At 43.6% G+C, this 16,677-nt stretch overlaps 1 protein-coding gene across 1 annotated transcript in view; it reads right to left on the bottom strand.

Moving 5' to 3' along the window:
- LOC133495201 (ankyrin-3-like) overlaps positions 1 to 16,677 on the bottom strand; it is a 105,915-nt gene that overhangs the window by 13,148 nt on the left and 76,090 nt on the right. The window contains exons 37-42 of the mRNA XM_061809554.1: positions 16,034 to 16,156; positions 15,460 to 15,486; positions 14,992 to 15,073; positions 5,832 to 5,906; positions 3,170 to 3,301; positions 2,940 to 3,083 (exon numbers count right to left, since the gene is read on the bottom strand). Of these exons, the coding sequence (XP_061665538.1) occupies positions 2,940 to 3,083; positions 3,170 to 3,301; positions 5,832 to 5,906; positions 14,992 to 15,073; positions 15,460 to 15,486; positions 16,034 to 16,156 (583 nt within the window). The remainder of the gene's footprint in view (positions 1 to 2,939; positions 3,084 to 3,169; positions 3,302 to 5,831; positions 5,907 to 14,991; positions 15,074 to 15,459; positions 15,487 to 16,033; positions 16,157 to 16,677) is intronic.

Genomic DNA, 16,677 nt, shown 5'->3' with positions numbered 1-16,677 from the left:
GTTCGATTCGTACCCTTTCCAAAACCGAAGACCCAGTACGAAAAATGCCTTCGATGGATCAAACTTTGTGGAAGACCGCATCATCAACTAAATCCATCTAATATCAACCGGAACACATATGTTTGCAGGAAGGTATGCCCTATATTTGATTTTCAATCCATGTCTCGTATAAATGAATTCGAAGTTCTTCGCTAGCATAACACCACTACGTGTGAACGTTTGACACACTTATTCTTTGTTGAGCGATATTTAGCGATGATCGGACTGCACAAACATATTGATTTCTTGCTGGCTCGCGGCCGAAAGTTAACCAGACTGTGTTTGCACGAAAATATGCCCTAAATTTGATTTTTAAAACACGTCTCGTATAAATGAATGAGACGTTCTCCGCTAGCATAACATTGCTCCGTGTGAATGATTGAATGAAATCAGAAGCAGAGTCTGTCTCAGTTAAGAATGTATTGTATTGTATTTGCCATTTTTACTGTTTGTCTTACGTGAGCGCACGTGGCGTGATGTCACTTCAGGAGGCGTGGTTAAGTGCCCTGTACGGAGGGGTTAATTATAAAACAGGTGTAATGGAAGGAAGGAAAAAAGATACCGCGGAAAAAAAACCCCGTAAAAGTAATTCAATGAAAAGAAAATGTAACACGTACACCTACTTTTGGCCAACCCTGTGTATTACATTTTCCAAGAAGAACACGTCGCATCAGTGGCATTTTAAAGTCCGATTCAAAGATCACATTTTTGGTGCATCATAAAGCGCCTAGCGGCATGATTGGTTGCACTAGCGAGGTTTGGGGGCGTGTCTGGCTGAGAAAGAGAGATAGAGAGAAAGAGAGAGAGAGAGCAGGTAAGGAGCGGTGAAGGACGGAAAGGTGATAGACGAAGGGCCTGATTTACTAAAGGTTTACACATGCAAAAACGGGCGCAAACTTGATTGCGCCCGCTAACAGATGTGGAAACGGCGTCTGCCGAACGCGCTAAATTGCCTCGCAGTTGTGGGAGGGGTATATGCAAATTGATTCATTCAGCACACGCAATGTGATTCATCAAACCTGTGACAAATTTCAAATTCAAATTTCACTGACCGACTGACTTTTGTGTCTTTTAAGATCTTCGTCTTAAAGGCAGGTGCAGACCAACACGCAAAGTGGAGCCAGCAAAGTATAAGCGAAATGAAAGTGGGCGGGGAGAACTTTTCAACTCTTTAAACATTTTTGAAATTATTCCGACGCATCGTTTATTCAGCAATGCTATTTTGAAGATTCTGATTCTGATTCTTTGGGGCCAGTCACAAGAAGGACTGATGCCAGATTATTTTGAACTTTTAAATGCAGTGTTACATTTGATGGACACATATCAGTGATGCCTCGGTTCTCGACCACAATCTGTTCCAGAAAACGGTTCGAGAAGTGATTTGTTCAAAAACTGAATCGATGTTTCCAATTAAAATTAATGGACAAACAAATAATGTGTTCCAAGCCTAAAAATTTAGTCTTTTAAAGCCTTTTTTTTTTTAGCTTTTCCTGATAATAAACTGCATAGTAGAAATACATGAATAGTTTAAATATTTTATATAGTAAAATAATTTAAGAAATATTTATTTTTTGCTAAAAATGTATGCTTTACTAGTAGAGTACGCTAGATTGGGAGTGCATTGCCGTGTCTGTAGTGACTCGGCCCCCCAGCCTCGTAAACTTTTTTTATTAACAAAAGTGGAGAATAACTTTAAACAAGCAATTTGCATTCTTTGGAGCCATGATTGGGGGGGGGGGGGAGTACGGTAGTCCCCGATTAGAAGAAAAACAACAGTCACTACCGGGACACGTCGGTGTACAGAGACTGCGTCATACAGAATAACAAAATTGCGCTGGTTGCGCAGCGCGCATGATGTCATTTCCATTATTTTTTGGTTGTTTTTTTTTTTTTTTTAAATCGGGGGGGCATTCGAATTGACAATAACAAAACGCGTCATGGGTGAGTCAACCGCTTGCGGTGCGCTGCGATATTATTTCCGGGTTTTTTCGGGTGGCGCTCGAATGGACAACAAAATGCGTCGCGGGTGGGTCAACTGCTTACGCCTCGCGCATTATGTTATTTCTGATTATGATGTCGACGCTGGGGGTCATTATAACAGTCGTAAAAATGGAAACAAAGATTTTCACAACTACTGGAAGTGACTCTGTAAACTGCAGTGATGTTATGTTCTATGTTATGTTGTCTTACAACATGTTTATCCAATATGTGGTCAAATATCCTTCCTTTAAGGGTTAAAATATTCCCACAATTGATATTATTTGTTGGCCCGTCACTAGCGTTTTGCATTGTGTTAGGATCAAGCTAGTGGACGGTTGTGTGCTTGTTCTCTCAAAAAAAAGTGTAATTCTCTTTGTTTTATGTTTAGTTTGATAGTGAACAATGGAGTGGGAATGACTAGCTCGACGCTTCTTTTTGGAAGAATTGCTCACTATCTGCAAAAATGCCATGTAATGAAGCGAACTGAGCTCAATTAACATCCCAAATGGTACTATCATCACACATTTTTGCTCACTAGAGTCACAACAAAATAAATAAAATGGAAAAAAAATAATCAGAATGCTGGCTCATATTTCGAAAAACTCACTTCACTTGTATCTCAAGGTAACAGTATGTGTTTGTTTGCTTGTTCCACTAACACTTCCAATTCCATCACTTGGACCTTAACTTGTTCTTGCTCCTGTCACAAATTGTCCAATGTTGAAAACTAACCAGGGTTACCTAGATCGCAAAACCCTCGTTGAAATATGATGGTCTCCACCAATTTTACACCTGCTGCCAAAAGCACACGCAATCTGTTGAAGCGAGTGAACACGCAATTTAGCGCCCGCTATTTGGGATCTTAGTAAATCAGGCCGTGAAAGAGTATAGTGTAGGAGCTAGGGTGGACTACGATTTACCATCGGACTGATCCGGGATTACTGCGTTATCATCGGCAAAGCAGCGAGTGCCTGAAATGTTACCGTAGTCAAATATGGGCCCTTCCAGCAAAGTCACAATATCCAACCGATTGATCTTAGTCAGCACCGCTGTTAAAGTGTCCGCTGGAGAGAAGAAACAAAGGATCATGAGATCTTTTTTTTTGGGGGGGGGGGGGGCAATTACTTTGTCGACAGCACCCTTGTCTTACTTGTGGCGTTTTTACCGTCCCTGTGCACCCATTTCTTTAGCAGCATGAAGCTCTGCGCCGTCAGGGAGTTCGGGTTCTCCAACCGGATTGAGTTGATTTCCTCCACGGAGAAGTCCAGCTCCCTGGCCAGCTCTGCAACACACCCGGCAACATCGTTCAACAACATTGTCGCTCTTTGAATAAATGTTTCTTTAATTATGACAATACTACTGTGTTAATTAGGGACTACGGCACATTTTTTTTAACTCATGTACAAATATGGCTTGCGCTGACGCTAGGGGAAATCACTATGTGCAGTGTTTGGAAAAGTTGTAAACTGAAATTTCAGACAATTTTATAAAATTAGCATATTTGATTTTATGAAATGGCGGCACGGTGGAATAACTGGTTAGAGCGTTGGTCTCACAGTTCTGAGGACTGAGTAGAGTTTTCATGTTCTTCCCGTGCCTGTGTGGGTTTTCTCCGGCCACTTCAGTTTCCTCCCACATCCCAAAAACATGCAACATTAATTGGACACTCTAAATTGCCCATAGGTGTGATTGTGAGTGCAATTGCCATCTATCTCCATGTTCCCTGCTATTGGCTGGCAACCAGTTCAGGGTGTACCCCGCCCCCTGCCCGTTGACAGCTGGGATAGGCTCCAGCACTTCCGTGACCATCGTGAGGATAAGCGGCTAAGAAAATGGTTGGATGGATGGAATATTCTATCAATGAAAACCGAGCCCTTTAGTCGGGTGCACTTTGAACAACAGAAGCCGCAAAAAAAAATAAATAAATAAATGCAGAAACAATCAATAAAACTGATGATTCGCCCCGTCCGTAAACTAATTGCTGAATTGATATCTGTGATAGTGAACATTATTAAATTCCTAACTCTTAGCACCTTAGCAAAAACACTTATTCATAAACCTCGAGCGTCTCTCTCAGCTAAGTAATTTGATGGTCTGTGCTCGTCCCCCTGCAGAGCAGCTCTACAGGCACTAAAAGGAAAAGCGGCAATAAATTCAAGGCGGAGAGAACATTCGGGCACTTGTTGTGTGCAGTGCTGTCTCTGGCTGGCCCCGCATTAAAAATGTATCAGAAGTGTTCAACGACTCCGCTGGTCGTCCAGGCACGCCCCGACATCCTGCCACACTGTGCACAGATGCACACACGTGCGGTGGGGTGTGGGCTGATGCTGCAGTGCAGGTTTTCTGGCGTGTGCTGGTCTGAGGAGACCACGCCCTGATTTCCTCGTGTGCCTGTCAACTTCGAAATGGGCACGCTATTATAAAAAAATATGGAAGTGGCATGATTACATTTCTACACATTCAAAATGAACAGTGCAAAAGAAGGGCTGGGGTTCTATTCTTTCATCCAGCCAACTGAGCACTTCAAGAGTCTGGGAATACTTGCATTTATTTTTTAATTTTTCTTGTCCCAAAAAAGGATGAAGCTATTTTGTTCATTGTTTATAATTTCATGATTGATGATGATTTAACTGATTCATTATTAATAATAAATTAGAAAAAGAAGTCTACCCAATGATTGTGTACATATATTTTAACTAAACAAATGGTTAACGTATTTATTATAACTAACACAATATTACTATTATACAGTATATAGAAATTGAAATAAAATACACGTACACTTTACAACTGGATTAATTAATTAATTACTCTAAATAAAATATAGATAATACTAGTAATATAAACTATTTTATACATACACAATTATTATACCTTTAATGAAATAATACAAAATGTAATTATATTCTGGTGGCACGGTGGACAACTGGTGAGGACATCTGTCTCACATGTCTGAGGACTGGGGTTCAAATACTCCAAATTCCCCGTAGGTGTGAATGTGGGTGCGAGTGTTTGTCTGTTTATGAGTGCCCTGCGATTGGCTGGCGACCATTTTAGGGTGTAGCCTGCCCCCCCGCCCGAAGAAAGCTGGGAAACCCTCCAGCACCCCCCCAACCCTAGTTGGGAAACGAAGAATGGAAAATGAATTGATGAATAATTAAATTAGCTAAAACCTATTGAAAATTTAACGATACTTATTGAAAATAAACTGCATGTTTTATAATTTATTTCTTAAAGCTCATTCAATATTTAAGTTTATTTATTGTATCATAAGTACTGTAATGCATACAGTCTTTATATGTAACTTATTGAATAAATGGCTAATAATTAAGAAAATTAGTACATCAATGTTATATATGTTTATATTTAACATCTGTATTAATTGTATTAAATTGGTAAATTAATTGTAATTACATAAATTCTAACATTATATCATTATTAAAGATTTTTGATTTTTTTCAATGATTTATAATGGAAATAATTACAACTACGATTAGCATTTTATGATCACATTTTTCCTCCTCATCTGTGAATGTCATGCACGATTTTTCTTTCTATTCAAATAAAACAAATGTGACCCTGGAGAGCACAAAATGTCCCCCCCCCCTTTGTGCAAAGTGTATGGGCATGATTCTCATGTCATGTGTTGATGACTGCGACCACATCACTGCAGCGCATTTTTTGGGAAACTACAAAAAGCATCCACCAGATGGCAGCATGCACAGCAAAACCAGAGCTCAAGAACTAGGGTGAGCACCTACGTCATCTGATATGCAGTGCGTGTAATGTTCTTGCATTGTGTGTGGACCCACCAGTCCAGCTGAGTCCCAGGTGATCGGCAACTATGGCCATGCGGAGGTCCGTCCTCTCGCAGGGACTCTGAGGACCTAAAACCGGTCAGCGCAGCACCCCCCCCAAAAAAAAAAACAATTAGAGGTTGCGACACAGGGGTAAACAAATATAATGAAGAGCTCAGTGACTGAGAATGAGATAACACACAAGAGCACCTGACGAATGAATATGGACTGAAATTATTATTATTATTATTCATACCTACGTTGTCACATATGTGATAGAGGATGTGAGATACTTTAAGTCAGTGGTTGTAAGTGCTGGTGAAATACATGGAAGACTATCTCGAGCTCACTGTCTCAACTTTTCTGGCCAAACTTTCCTCAGTCATTTTCAGTTCTAGAATGAACCGTGTGTGATGTTTATGATTTCTAGTCTCTGGGTGCAATGCAAAATTGATCTGTGAGGCCAGAAAAGCACTAAGTCCGACTTTCGGGTAGTATTGTTAGTAGTAAAGTTTCACGTCACAAACCATCGAGCAACATTCCCTTAGCTGACGAAAGCAACTCACGGCCGCCGCTTGACATCAGAACGCATCAGTCTGCACTCACGCAACAAGACACGGGAGGCCTGATTGTCAAGTTGGCTTTGATGGATTGTTTTCTCAGCATACCCAATGGGTCAAAAACACCACACTAAAGGTTGGGCAAGCAGACCAGAACCAACACCATATCATACGCAGACAAATTCTCCTAAAGATCGAGAGGTTCTTTGTCACGGCTACAGAGGCTAATCCTTAACCTGGACTTAACGAGCAATGTCACACAATAACTCAAGAATAAAGCACTCACTAGCTCCAGACAAAACCTTCCACTAAATATCAATTTTGAAAAAAACATCACAAATTCATTCTGACAGGGCTTCATCATACGACACAAGGACGACACAAACAAGTGGATTCTACACTCGACACCACAGAACACTCATGACAGCTACATGCATACGAGAAGAAGATACACAAGGTGTTTAAAAAGAGTTTACAAACTAGTCGGGTTTGCGATGACGGGACTCGTGATTGGTCAACCTCACTCCCTTCCTCCTTCTGCTCCTCCCCTCCGAGTGGCCTACTCTTCCTCCTGCACGGCTGCTCAACCTCAGCTCTCTCAGCACTAGCAGATGGGTGTTGATGTGTTGCCGGTGATGCCGGTGCAGGTCGAGCTAGCGGTGAGTGCAGGGCAGGAATGTCTAGAAGCTCGTCTAGATGGTGCTGAAAAGGACGTGTCCCTGCAGCTCTCTCAGTTCTCAACAGTGGTTCTCTCACCTCTAACTTTCAGCTCCCTTGGGAATGGTTTGGTCCAGAAGGTAAGAGGCATGCCTACTAATGTACCTTTTTGTCAATACTTTGCTTATTGGTGTCTTTTGGCTAAACTATGTCTTTCCCTTGCCGTATATAGTTCTTGAGAAATTTTGTCCCGATTCTTCATCCCTTGTGCTTTCAAAACTGTCTCTAATGGCTTTGATCACTGGGAGTCAAAATTCAGGAAATGAGTTCTCAAAGGGGTCCTAACCTGGACTTGCATATGTATTATATAACCTCTATGCATCTTGTGCTTCTTATTGCTACATGAGGAAAAATCTCTTTGCTGTTCTTGAGCTGGCTAAGCAAAGGTTATGAGTACCAACAACCTCGTACTGCCATCTTAAATAAAGTGAGGGTCACTGGTATTGCTACTTGTGTTCAACGTTTGTGGGCCGGTCGTTTCTTTTTGAGAAGGTGCAGAAGGGTAATTTGGGCCATGAGAGAAAGTGCTACCCAAATCCTCAAAAGTCTCTAAAAGTGTGTCCAAAGGACCACTGGAGTTTAAAAAATACTCTGTGAGATAATTAGGGAAATTTGCATAGGTTACAATATCTACATCTGAAACCGAAGTTAATTGCTTAGAATCATTTAAACTGCTTGGAGATTCCGAATTCTTATCAGATGAAAAGTCCAATCTTGCTCTAAATGTGGTGAATTTGGTGTTGGCGACTGTGTCTCTGCCAGCAACATTTGGTATTTCTAGCTGGACAGTCGTTGTCTGTACAGGGACATGAGGGACAACTACAGGGATACACATGGGATCCTGATCACTGTCATCTACCTCTGCATCCCTGACCCTATACCTGCCCGATGAGTAGGAATGCTCACCAATCTGAAAAAACTGGAGCCTCTCCTCCACCATGTCCCTCTTGCTCATGTCAATCGCACCACTGCGCGTCATCTCAAACATCTTTCCCTCATGGAACGGGAAGGGGTTTGGCTCACTCGTCGGCGTGCTATCGTCTGTCGGCGTGCGGGCGGTGGTGCTGTCTGGCGTGGTGGCCTGAGATTGCTCGTCGACTGCCAGCCCGAAAGGCTTCAGCTCACCGTTGCTCGCCTGCAATCCTCCCATGTCGACAATATCTTCTTCAGCACCTTTACTGGGCCATGGGTCAAAGTCCAGCCCTTTAGTCGCTACAGTCTTAAAAGGAGAATTAAACTCTTCTTCTAACTTATAGCTAAAGTATGTATCGGAAAACCCCTTTTTAGGGGAGTGTTTCTCTCCGTTCATTTCAACCCCATCTTTGTGAGAGTCATTCGGTTTCCCACCATCTGAAGGGATGTCTTTCTGGTCCTTTAGACATTCCTCAGGGGTTTTCTCTTCTTCAATAACTTCCAGTTTAGTGGCTGTAAAAGAGCGGTCTAAGGGCCTGAACGTATCAGTTGCCCAGACATCTCGTCGGCTCTCCATAGAACCTAATGACTTCAAGTCAGCTTGTTCGTACAAGCCGTCATCCTCATCTTGGAGGTCATACCCATCTAGAGAGTCTATCTCTGTTGCATCGGTGTCATGGGAAAATTCAGCTGTTGTGGCAAGTGAACAATCTGTTATGGACTGGTCGTTTCCATTTTGTTCGCATTCGTAGTCCTCTCCCTTGCCATTGGAACCATTAGAACCGTTCGAGCCATTGGTTGCAAGCAGTGGTTCTTTATCATTTCCATTTTTGTCATGTTTTTTCAATTTGGCCTGATTTTCCTTTTCCCTCCTCTTTTGGTCCACCTCTTCCTTGGGAACTCTGAAACTGAATTTCTTCGAGGGAATCGGGTGAAAGACTGACCCTTCATCATCGTCCTCCTCGTCATTGGATTCACTATTGTCCACATCCGGTGGCACTGGCGAAGGGGGCTGAATGCGTATGATTGGTTCAATTATTTTCTGCTTCTCCTGTTCTTCCTGTAAATTTACTTCCATCATTTCGGTCTCATTTTCTGACGAAGCACAAGAACCTTTTCTGTCTGGTTCGGACGTTTCAGAGAGGTCCAAAGGAGGAGGAGGAGGAAATTCAATGTATGCAACACCTTTGTCCTTGTAAGCCTCCTGTACCATTTTTTCATCACACTCGTTGGCAGTGCTTTCTTGCAGGGTGGAGCTATTCTCTATTCTGTGATAGTTATCAGTTATTGCCGTGTCCTGCATGTTAGCATTCGCAAGGTCTGCTTGAGCAGTATTGATGCTATTTTTCATTTCAGTTTGGTTCTCTTTAAAAAAGATGACGTCTCTTCCTTCGTCATCTTCTAATTCCTCAGCTACCTCCATAATTGGGCTGGGCTTATCTGGCACCAAACCAACGAAGCCATCAGGAGTTTTAGTGAGGTCATAGCTGACCTCCTCGGAGCTGGGGGTCTCCGGCGTAATGGGGCTTTTCCCTGAGCTATCTATGAAGGAGATTTGTTCTAGAGTGTCATCATCAGGACTGAGAGGACCAAGTGCAGAAACTGACTTTTGTTTGACAGCGTGCAGCACTCCTTTGGCCTCCCGTTCAGCCTGACGGCCCACCTGGAGACTGGCATAAACAGGTAGCGTTTTAAGGCCTTTGAAATTCTCTTTGGCTATTGTGACACTTGGAGATGTTATGACATTTTCCAGAATGTCTCTTGAACTGAGTATGTTATTGGAATTGGAATCCTTGGGAGCATTATCAAGGATCTCAAAAGTAACATTTTCATCTGTTTTGGCGCTAGCTGCTTCAACGATTTTACTTTTTGACAATGTTGGAATGTGTGAGAGTTTTGCTAGCGAATGTTTCAAAGGGAGGTCATTGTCATTATAACTTGATCTCGTTCTTACTGGAATTTGGGATTCTGACTTCTTCCTTAAGTTTTTATTTATTAGGCACTCACTGTCTAGTCCTAAAATGTCTGCTGAGACTTTGCTCGTGACTTCATGTTTTTTAGCGTCGCTATCATTCTCTGAAAGTGTTCGTTGTAATGACACATTTGGGACATTTCTATTTGGCAACAGTTTTGTGCACCTGGGTGACATTAGGGCTGCTTTGTTGCTTTCTGTGTCTTGATTATTAGTACTTTCCTCCTGTGATATTTCTGTAACTTTCAATGTCTTTCTATCAGTAAAAAATTGGTAAACAGGGAGTTTGCTTTCCTGTAATTTCTTAACAGAAGGTTTTGGTTTAACTGGAGGGGGTGTTTTGGTGGGACTAGACTGAGAATTTTTCTGAGCGTCAGATTCAAACTTCATCCTCACAGAAGTAACTTTGGATGTAGATTTTATGTGGGAAGGAGAGGAGGGCTCAGACTCACAGGTCTTAGGTAGGTGGCTTTTCTGAGGACTACCAGGCAAGCTAGAGCTTTTCTTTTCAGCAGGTAAAATGCTGCTGAGTTTGGTTTTATTGAATGCCTCTTCTCCCGCCTTAGCTTTCTGAGGGCTGCTGCACGCTGAGCTCGGCCACGACCTCGGCTCCCTTAATTCTCGTCGGACCGGCTTTCTCTCAGGTGACTGAAGCTCATCGTTCAGCTTTTCTGTTTTGTCACGAAAGAATTGGGAAACTTCACAGAGTTTTTCTTCCGCCTCTTTTACAGTTTGGTCCACCCTGTCCTCATAGAGGAGCTTGTCCCGGCTCCTATCGTGCTTATCTTCTGTAAACCTCATCCAAACTGCATGTTTGGGGCTACCTTGTTCAGTTGAATAATGGAGCACTGTAACTTTATCAAACTGTGGTGGTTCTTCCCTCTGCAAAAATGTTCCCCCTTTCGGGGATCTGTCTTTTGATGACTTGGACACAAAATCCCTTTTGGTGCTATCTTGCTGCTCAGATGTTAGGTTCCTGTCAGTCAACATTGGAGAATCTTCTGCATCTGAATGACGTGTTGAGGATGTGTCAAGTTTATCGGAGAGGAGCATTTTCTCAGCAAACCGGTAAGACTCTCCTCTGATCTCTGACAGCTCATCATCACAGTATTCTATAGAATGCTGACTGAGTAGTTTTAGGGCTTTGTAAGAATCATCAGCTATGAGTTGAGCAGAGCTCGGCCGACTGTCCTCCTCCTGGGAAACTGGCGTGTTGACGCGTGATGTTTCCAAGAAAGGGGTCAAGAATTCTTCAGCGATCAACTCCTCCTCTTCTTGCTGGCTCTCGTCATAATCGAGCAGTTCCTTAATGCTTCGCTCACCTTTGTAGATGTAAAGCTCAGGGTGCTTCTTAGTTTCCCTGATATACACTTCAGTCGGAACTGTTGTGCTATGGCCTTTCTCAATATGAACCTCAATTATCCGCTCTACTTTTTGTTTGGATTTAATGTCCCGGTCCAGAAATCTCGGCGACACCTCGTCACCTTTGACTGAATCCTGGTTAGCTTTGTGTTCAAAGAGGCCTGCAAGGTCGCTGGATGGGTCCCGACCAGACTGGAAAGCGTTCATGAGCTCTCGCACTGACATGGCCTCATCAATCCCCTCAGCACCATCAGTGAGCTGAGACTTGTGATAGACCATTCTGGTCGAAGTGGTAATATGAGTCTCCTCTTTCAGACACATGCTCATCGAGTCGTCTTCTGGAACAGTCATCGGGGCGACGTCGACCGAACTTGCTGAAGCTGCACTGAACTGGGCAGAAGGTAAAGCAGATGCAGCCTCCTCCACAAAGACTGGCTCATCTGAGAGGCCAGTAATATGGACTTCCTCTGACCTGGTCTCAGAGACACTGGGAGGGATAGGAGAATCTGTGAACAAAGGCTTGGGTTCTGTACTTTCTGCACTCTGAGGAGCGGAAGGTGTCTTTTCGCTTCTAGTCTCAAAGCCACTGTCAGACAGCGGACTCTTATCCTGCTCATGAGACAGGTCCTCTGGGGACTCAAGAATGGTGTCAGTCCCCTGATACGACTCAGCAAGTTTGCTTAGGTCCTTCTCCGATGGAGACCTGAGCATGCCGGACACCGGTGGAGGCATTTTCAATTTGTGCTCCTGCAGCGTCATGGAAGGCTTCAGAACACGTTTCTGTTTCTCTTCCCCTTCCACCTTTACCTCCTTTTCATATCTACTTTTCAATTCTGCAATTTTGGAAAGGGAACTAGCCCCAATGTCATTAGCTAAATAATCTACCACCTTAACCAAATCGAGCTCATTGTTTGACTGTTGCTTAAGCAGATGCGAGCTTTCATCACAGGAAGTGTATTGGTCAGGGATGGTGTTTCTTTGGGCTTCCTTAATCTCATCTGTGGAAAATTCCTCCCAGCCATCCTCTACAACACTCTCTTTACTTTGATTCACAATGTCCTTCTGTAATATCTCACTCACCTTCACTAAATCGTTCTTCACTTTCTCAACGAGCGTGTATGGCTCATCGTCCTCTAACTTGGCCTCACGAGGAGTGCTCGTGCATGACGTTTGGACCGTTTTAGCGGCCGTCTGCGTGTCCGTCTGTAAGATAGCGGTCATTCTCATCAGGTCTTCTTTCATGTCTGCTACATCTTTTAGTATCTCCTGGTTTGATGCGGCGCCGTGATGGATGATGGGCGGCGTGATGTAGGGGGGCGATTTCAACTGGGACTTTATTTTGGAGGTTGTAACGCAAGATGGTGTAGAAGTAGAGGGTGAGGTGTGAGGTAATTCAGGAAGTGCCATTTTGAGAGAGCCTGGCCCTGGTTTGACAGGTGTCTCTGTCATGACACTGACCAATGAGTATACAGGTACAGTCACCGTATTTGACGTAACTACGGGAATTGAGGAGGCAGCAGCAGATCTCAGAGAACCGTAAGCAGAACTTGCTGAGGGAGATATAAGAGGGTGTGACAGTGATTTAAGTGTGCTATAGTCCCGAGCAGAATACGAGTCGATGGCTTCATTTATGGCAGCGCTGATGCCTGACGTTGCTGCCTGGGTGGTGGCTTGGATTCTTTCCTGAAGACTTCTCTCAGATAGGAGCCGGGAAGAAGGTGATGAGGGTGTAGAGAAGCATGATGGATATTTGATAGGTGAAATGTTCCCATTCACCATGGACAACTCAGATGAGTCAATGGTTGTCTTCCCGGTCGAGGAGAGTGACGAATGGGAGGTCTTCCCTCCTCGTGCTGACAGGGTTGAATCGGAAGAGGTCTTCAAAGAAGACAAGGTGGAGAGGCTTTTACCAGAGTAAGAATTTGGTGCAGCTGTATCTATCTTAAAAGGCATACTAGTACTGTAGATGTTGTATGTTTTCTTTGGTGAAATTGGAACAGTTGTGGACTTATCTGGTATGGAGCGGATTGGGGAGGTCCTTGATGTGTACGCTGAGGAAAGACCTTCAATAGAAATATGATCTGTGGCAGGTGTACATGAATCGGCAGAGGACACCAAGCTGGCAGACACCTGCACAGGATACTGGCCCTGCTGGATAACTGCTTTAATGGGTGATGGCGTAGTCCTATAAGATCGCACAGGGAAGGAGGGCAGTGTGTCTGGGGATGCCAGGTTGGGTGCTGGCACCGGAGCTCCTGTGCTGGATCTAATTGGTGGAGAACATGCAGGTGACGGGGAGAAGGGCCAGGCAGATTTCAGTGGAGAAGCAGCTGCTGAGCTGGCAGGTGAATCGGTAGCGACGACGGAACCGCCCACTCTGCCGAGCCTTGCTTGGCCAAGGACGGTAAGAGGAGCAGCCGACCATGGTGGGTAAGGTCTGGTTGAAACGACAGGTTTGTGAGGGTGACCACTAGGCAGTGCTCTTGCGGCTGGTGTGCTTCGCTCAACTGCTGTTTCTTCAGCGGAATTTGGAGAAACAGTGATAGAGAAGTAATGGGGGGGGGGGGATCAAAAGGATGTGGAGTAGTCAACAAAAATGGACAAAGAAAAGAAGATGCGGAAAAAGAAGAGGAAGAAGAGATCAGAGGAGGGAGAGTTGGTCAGTGACGCAGCGCTGCTATTAAACGAAGAACAAAGCAGTTTTATGAAGTGCTCAGATATTCAAGTATTTGACGATGGATTTCAAAAAATTCTCTTCAGATGATGTCTCAAAACCCAATAACAACCACAACAAAATGGATGATTGAAAATGAAGCCCATCAAAGCAGCAAAGTAAAAAAAAGAAAGACAGTGGCACCGAATGGGCAAAAGAAACATGGTAGGGCAAATGCACCAGGATTACTTCAAAAGCAGCTCTTCTCTTCAATCAGAGATTGTTCCAACATCAGTGTATGGCTCTGCTTCTCATTTCTAACCACATTTTAAGTGCCTTTTATCTGTTTGGTCCCACTGTTACACGGGAGAGTTCTTCTAATGACAGTTCAAACAAGCCCTTTGCCTGTATTTAAACATGACAAAATGTGTCCTCCGACACCGACTTTCGGCCCATTTTGTCATGCACAGTCAATAAAAAGATGGCGACAAGCTGATACTACACAAAGAAACCAACAGCCAAACTGAAGACCTCCTCACATGCATGGCTGTCCCACAAAAAAAAAAAAAAAAAAAAACCAAAAACAGCCACAATCACCACAAAGAGCTTCAACGTCAGATGGAACAAATGAAAAAGTAAAGCAAATCTTTCTTTGACACCCATTGAAATACCTGAAACACTGATTCAATTGGACAGTCAAGGAAAGATGCTGATGTTGCTGAGCTTCTCAAAACCAAAGCCAGAGGAAGAACGAGTCAAAACAACGTGGGCAAGCAGAGCACAACAATTTCGAAACAATTCATGCAAAAAAAAAAAAAAAAAAGATGTACCATGTCGTAAACAAGCATGTGGACAGTGCATGTTGTGTCAGGAAGAGAAACGTTTATGTAGTCCCACGCCTTGGACACATGAATCATGATACTCATCACGAGCGGTTCTCAATGAAGGTATTTTTTTTTGTTTTGTTTTAATTTTGTTAGTGAAAATGACAAAACTCACTCAGTGCAGGCTCGGCCAGATAGCTGTAGCGCTTACGTAAGGCTAGCGATGCAAAGGTATGACGTCGCTCGGGCTTTTCAGTCTGCAACAATAGCAAACAACACAAGTTGGCTATCAGGTGAACGCAGCACTAAAATTTTACTCTGCGGCCAATTGGAACAGGATCTGGACTTTGAAAAACACATTCTTATTTAACAGCTAATTTGACATCAGATTTGTTCGTGTATTTACAATGTTGGTTTTTAAAAGTTGTTTTCTTTTTAATTGGAATACAATTTTGAAATCAAAAGACATACGTAATTGGTATTACATTGGATTAAGAGCAAGTATCTGAATGATCACATGCAAAAGTCAGCACTTTTAACAAGGGAAAGTGTTACATTTCCCTTGGGGCAGCGGCGAGAGCCTATGCTTAGCAGTTCTAGCGGAGGTTGGTGCATGATGAGGGGAGGGGGGGGTGTAGTTTACCTCATCCTCAGCATCTGACTCCATTTCCTGGTTCCCAAGATGCATTGAAGAAGCGGACAGGGAGTGGGGTAGGTGGGAAGGAGTCACATAATGAAAAGCAAGAGGAAAAGGGGGGGGGGGGGGGGGGGAGAAACATCAGGGTGTGATAAGAGTGATTGACAGAAGCTCCAGAAGCCACTGTGGCAAAACGCAGCAAAAGAAAAAAAAGTCACCAAACCAACGGCAAATCAAAAAGCGCCATGATAAAATGCAAAAACGTCAAAGAAGTCAAGCCACACACACACACAAAACAAAAAGAAAACGCAAGCCTGACAGCAAAGTAAAAATGTTGTTTTTTTTTTTTTTTTTTTTTAAAGCCCTCAGCCAAAAAGCATCCAAATGACAAAAGAAAACAGCCCATGACAAGCAATCACGGCATATAGTCAAGAACCCATAGAAACTGAGAGAAAGCCTAAACAGATAAAAGACACAATTTTGGGCAGTCTTCCTCAATCTTTTAGCCTAGCGCTGCTACTTCCCTGACAGTGAAGATGAGTATGAAAGTGACGACACAAAATGGCCTCTTGCGTCTTACCTTTCTGGCGGCGGGCAGCGTGATGTTAAGGTTGCACACAGCCGTTTGCGGCAGGCCTTTTGTGCTCTTGCACTCTTTGAGGAAGGTAAGGCGGCCGCAGGGCTCCTGACTAGGGTCTCGTACCTGCAGTGAAGGGGTAAAATGATTTGTTGAGCTCCCTCATGCTTTCATGCATAGTTGTCACAAAGGGGTGGGTGACTCGAGTTGGGTAGGGCGCAGTGGGCGCAAAAATTTTAGTATGTTATTAATGGAAAAAAAAGCAGCCGGCATGGACCCATCCGTTTTGTCACCAGAAAACATGATTTTGACGTATGCGGCTTTTTGTAACTCCCGCCATGAAAATCCTCTCAAGGGATTTGTTTTCGAGAAGAAGCAGGAAGTGACGTACATGGCAGGACCCCCCTCAAGTGGACTCGTATGTTTCTATTAGTTTTACCTGTGGGAAGGTAGCTCTTTGTTCCTTCGTGTTAGCCAAAATGCCGGCTCGTTGTATTGCTGGATATTGTTCGAACACTCGGGAGGAGGGATTCATTCTTCATACTTTTCAAAAAGAGCTAGTTCATCGTGAAAAATGGATTGCACGGATGCAAAGGACGAGAGCTTTGTGGGTTCCAAATGACAGGTACGTTTGTACAGTATATAGC

This window comes from Syngnathoides biaculeatus, chromosome 22 (assembly GCF_019802595.1).
Source record: "Syngnathoides biaculeatus isolate LvHL_M chromosome 22, ASM1980259v1, whole genome shotgun sequence".
NCBI lineage: Eukaryota > Metazoa > Chordata > Actinopteri > Syngnathiformes > Syngnathidae > Syngnathoides > Syngnathoides biaculeatus.
This window is presented reverse-complemented; position numbering and strand designations above follow the sequence as displayed.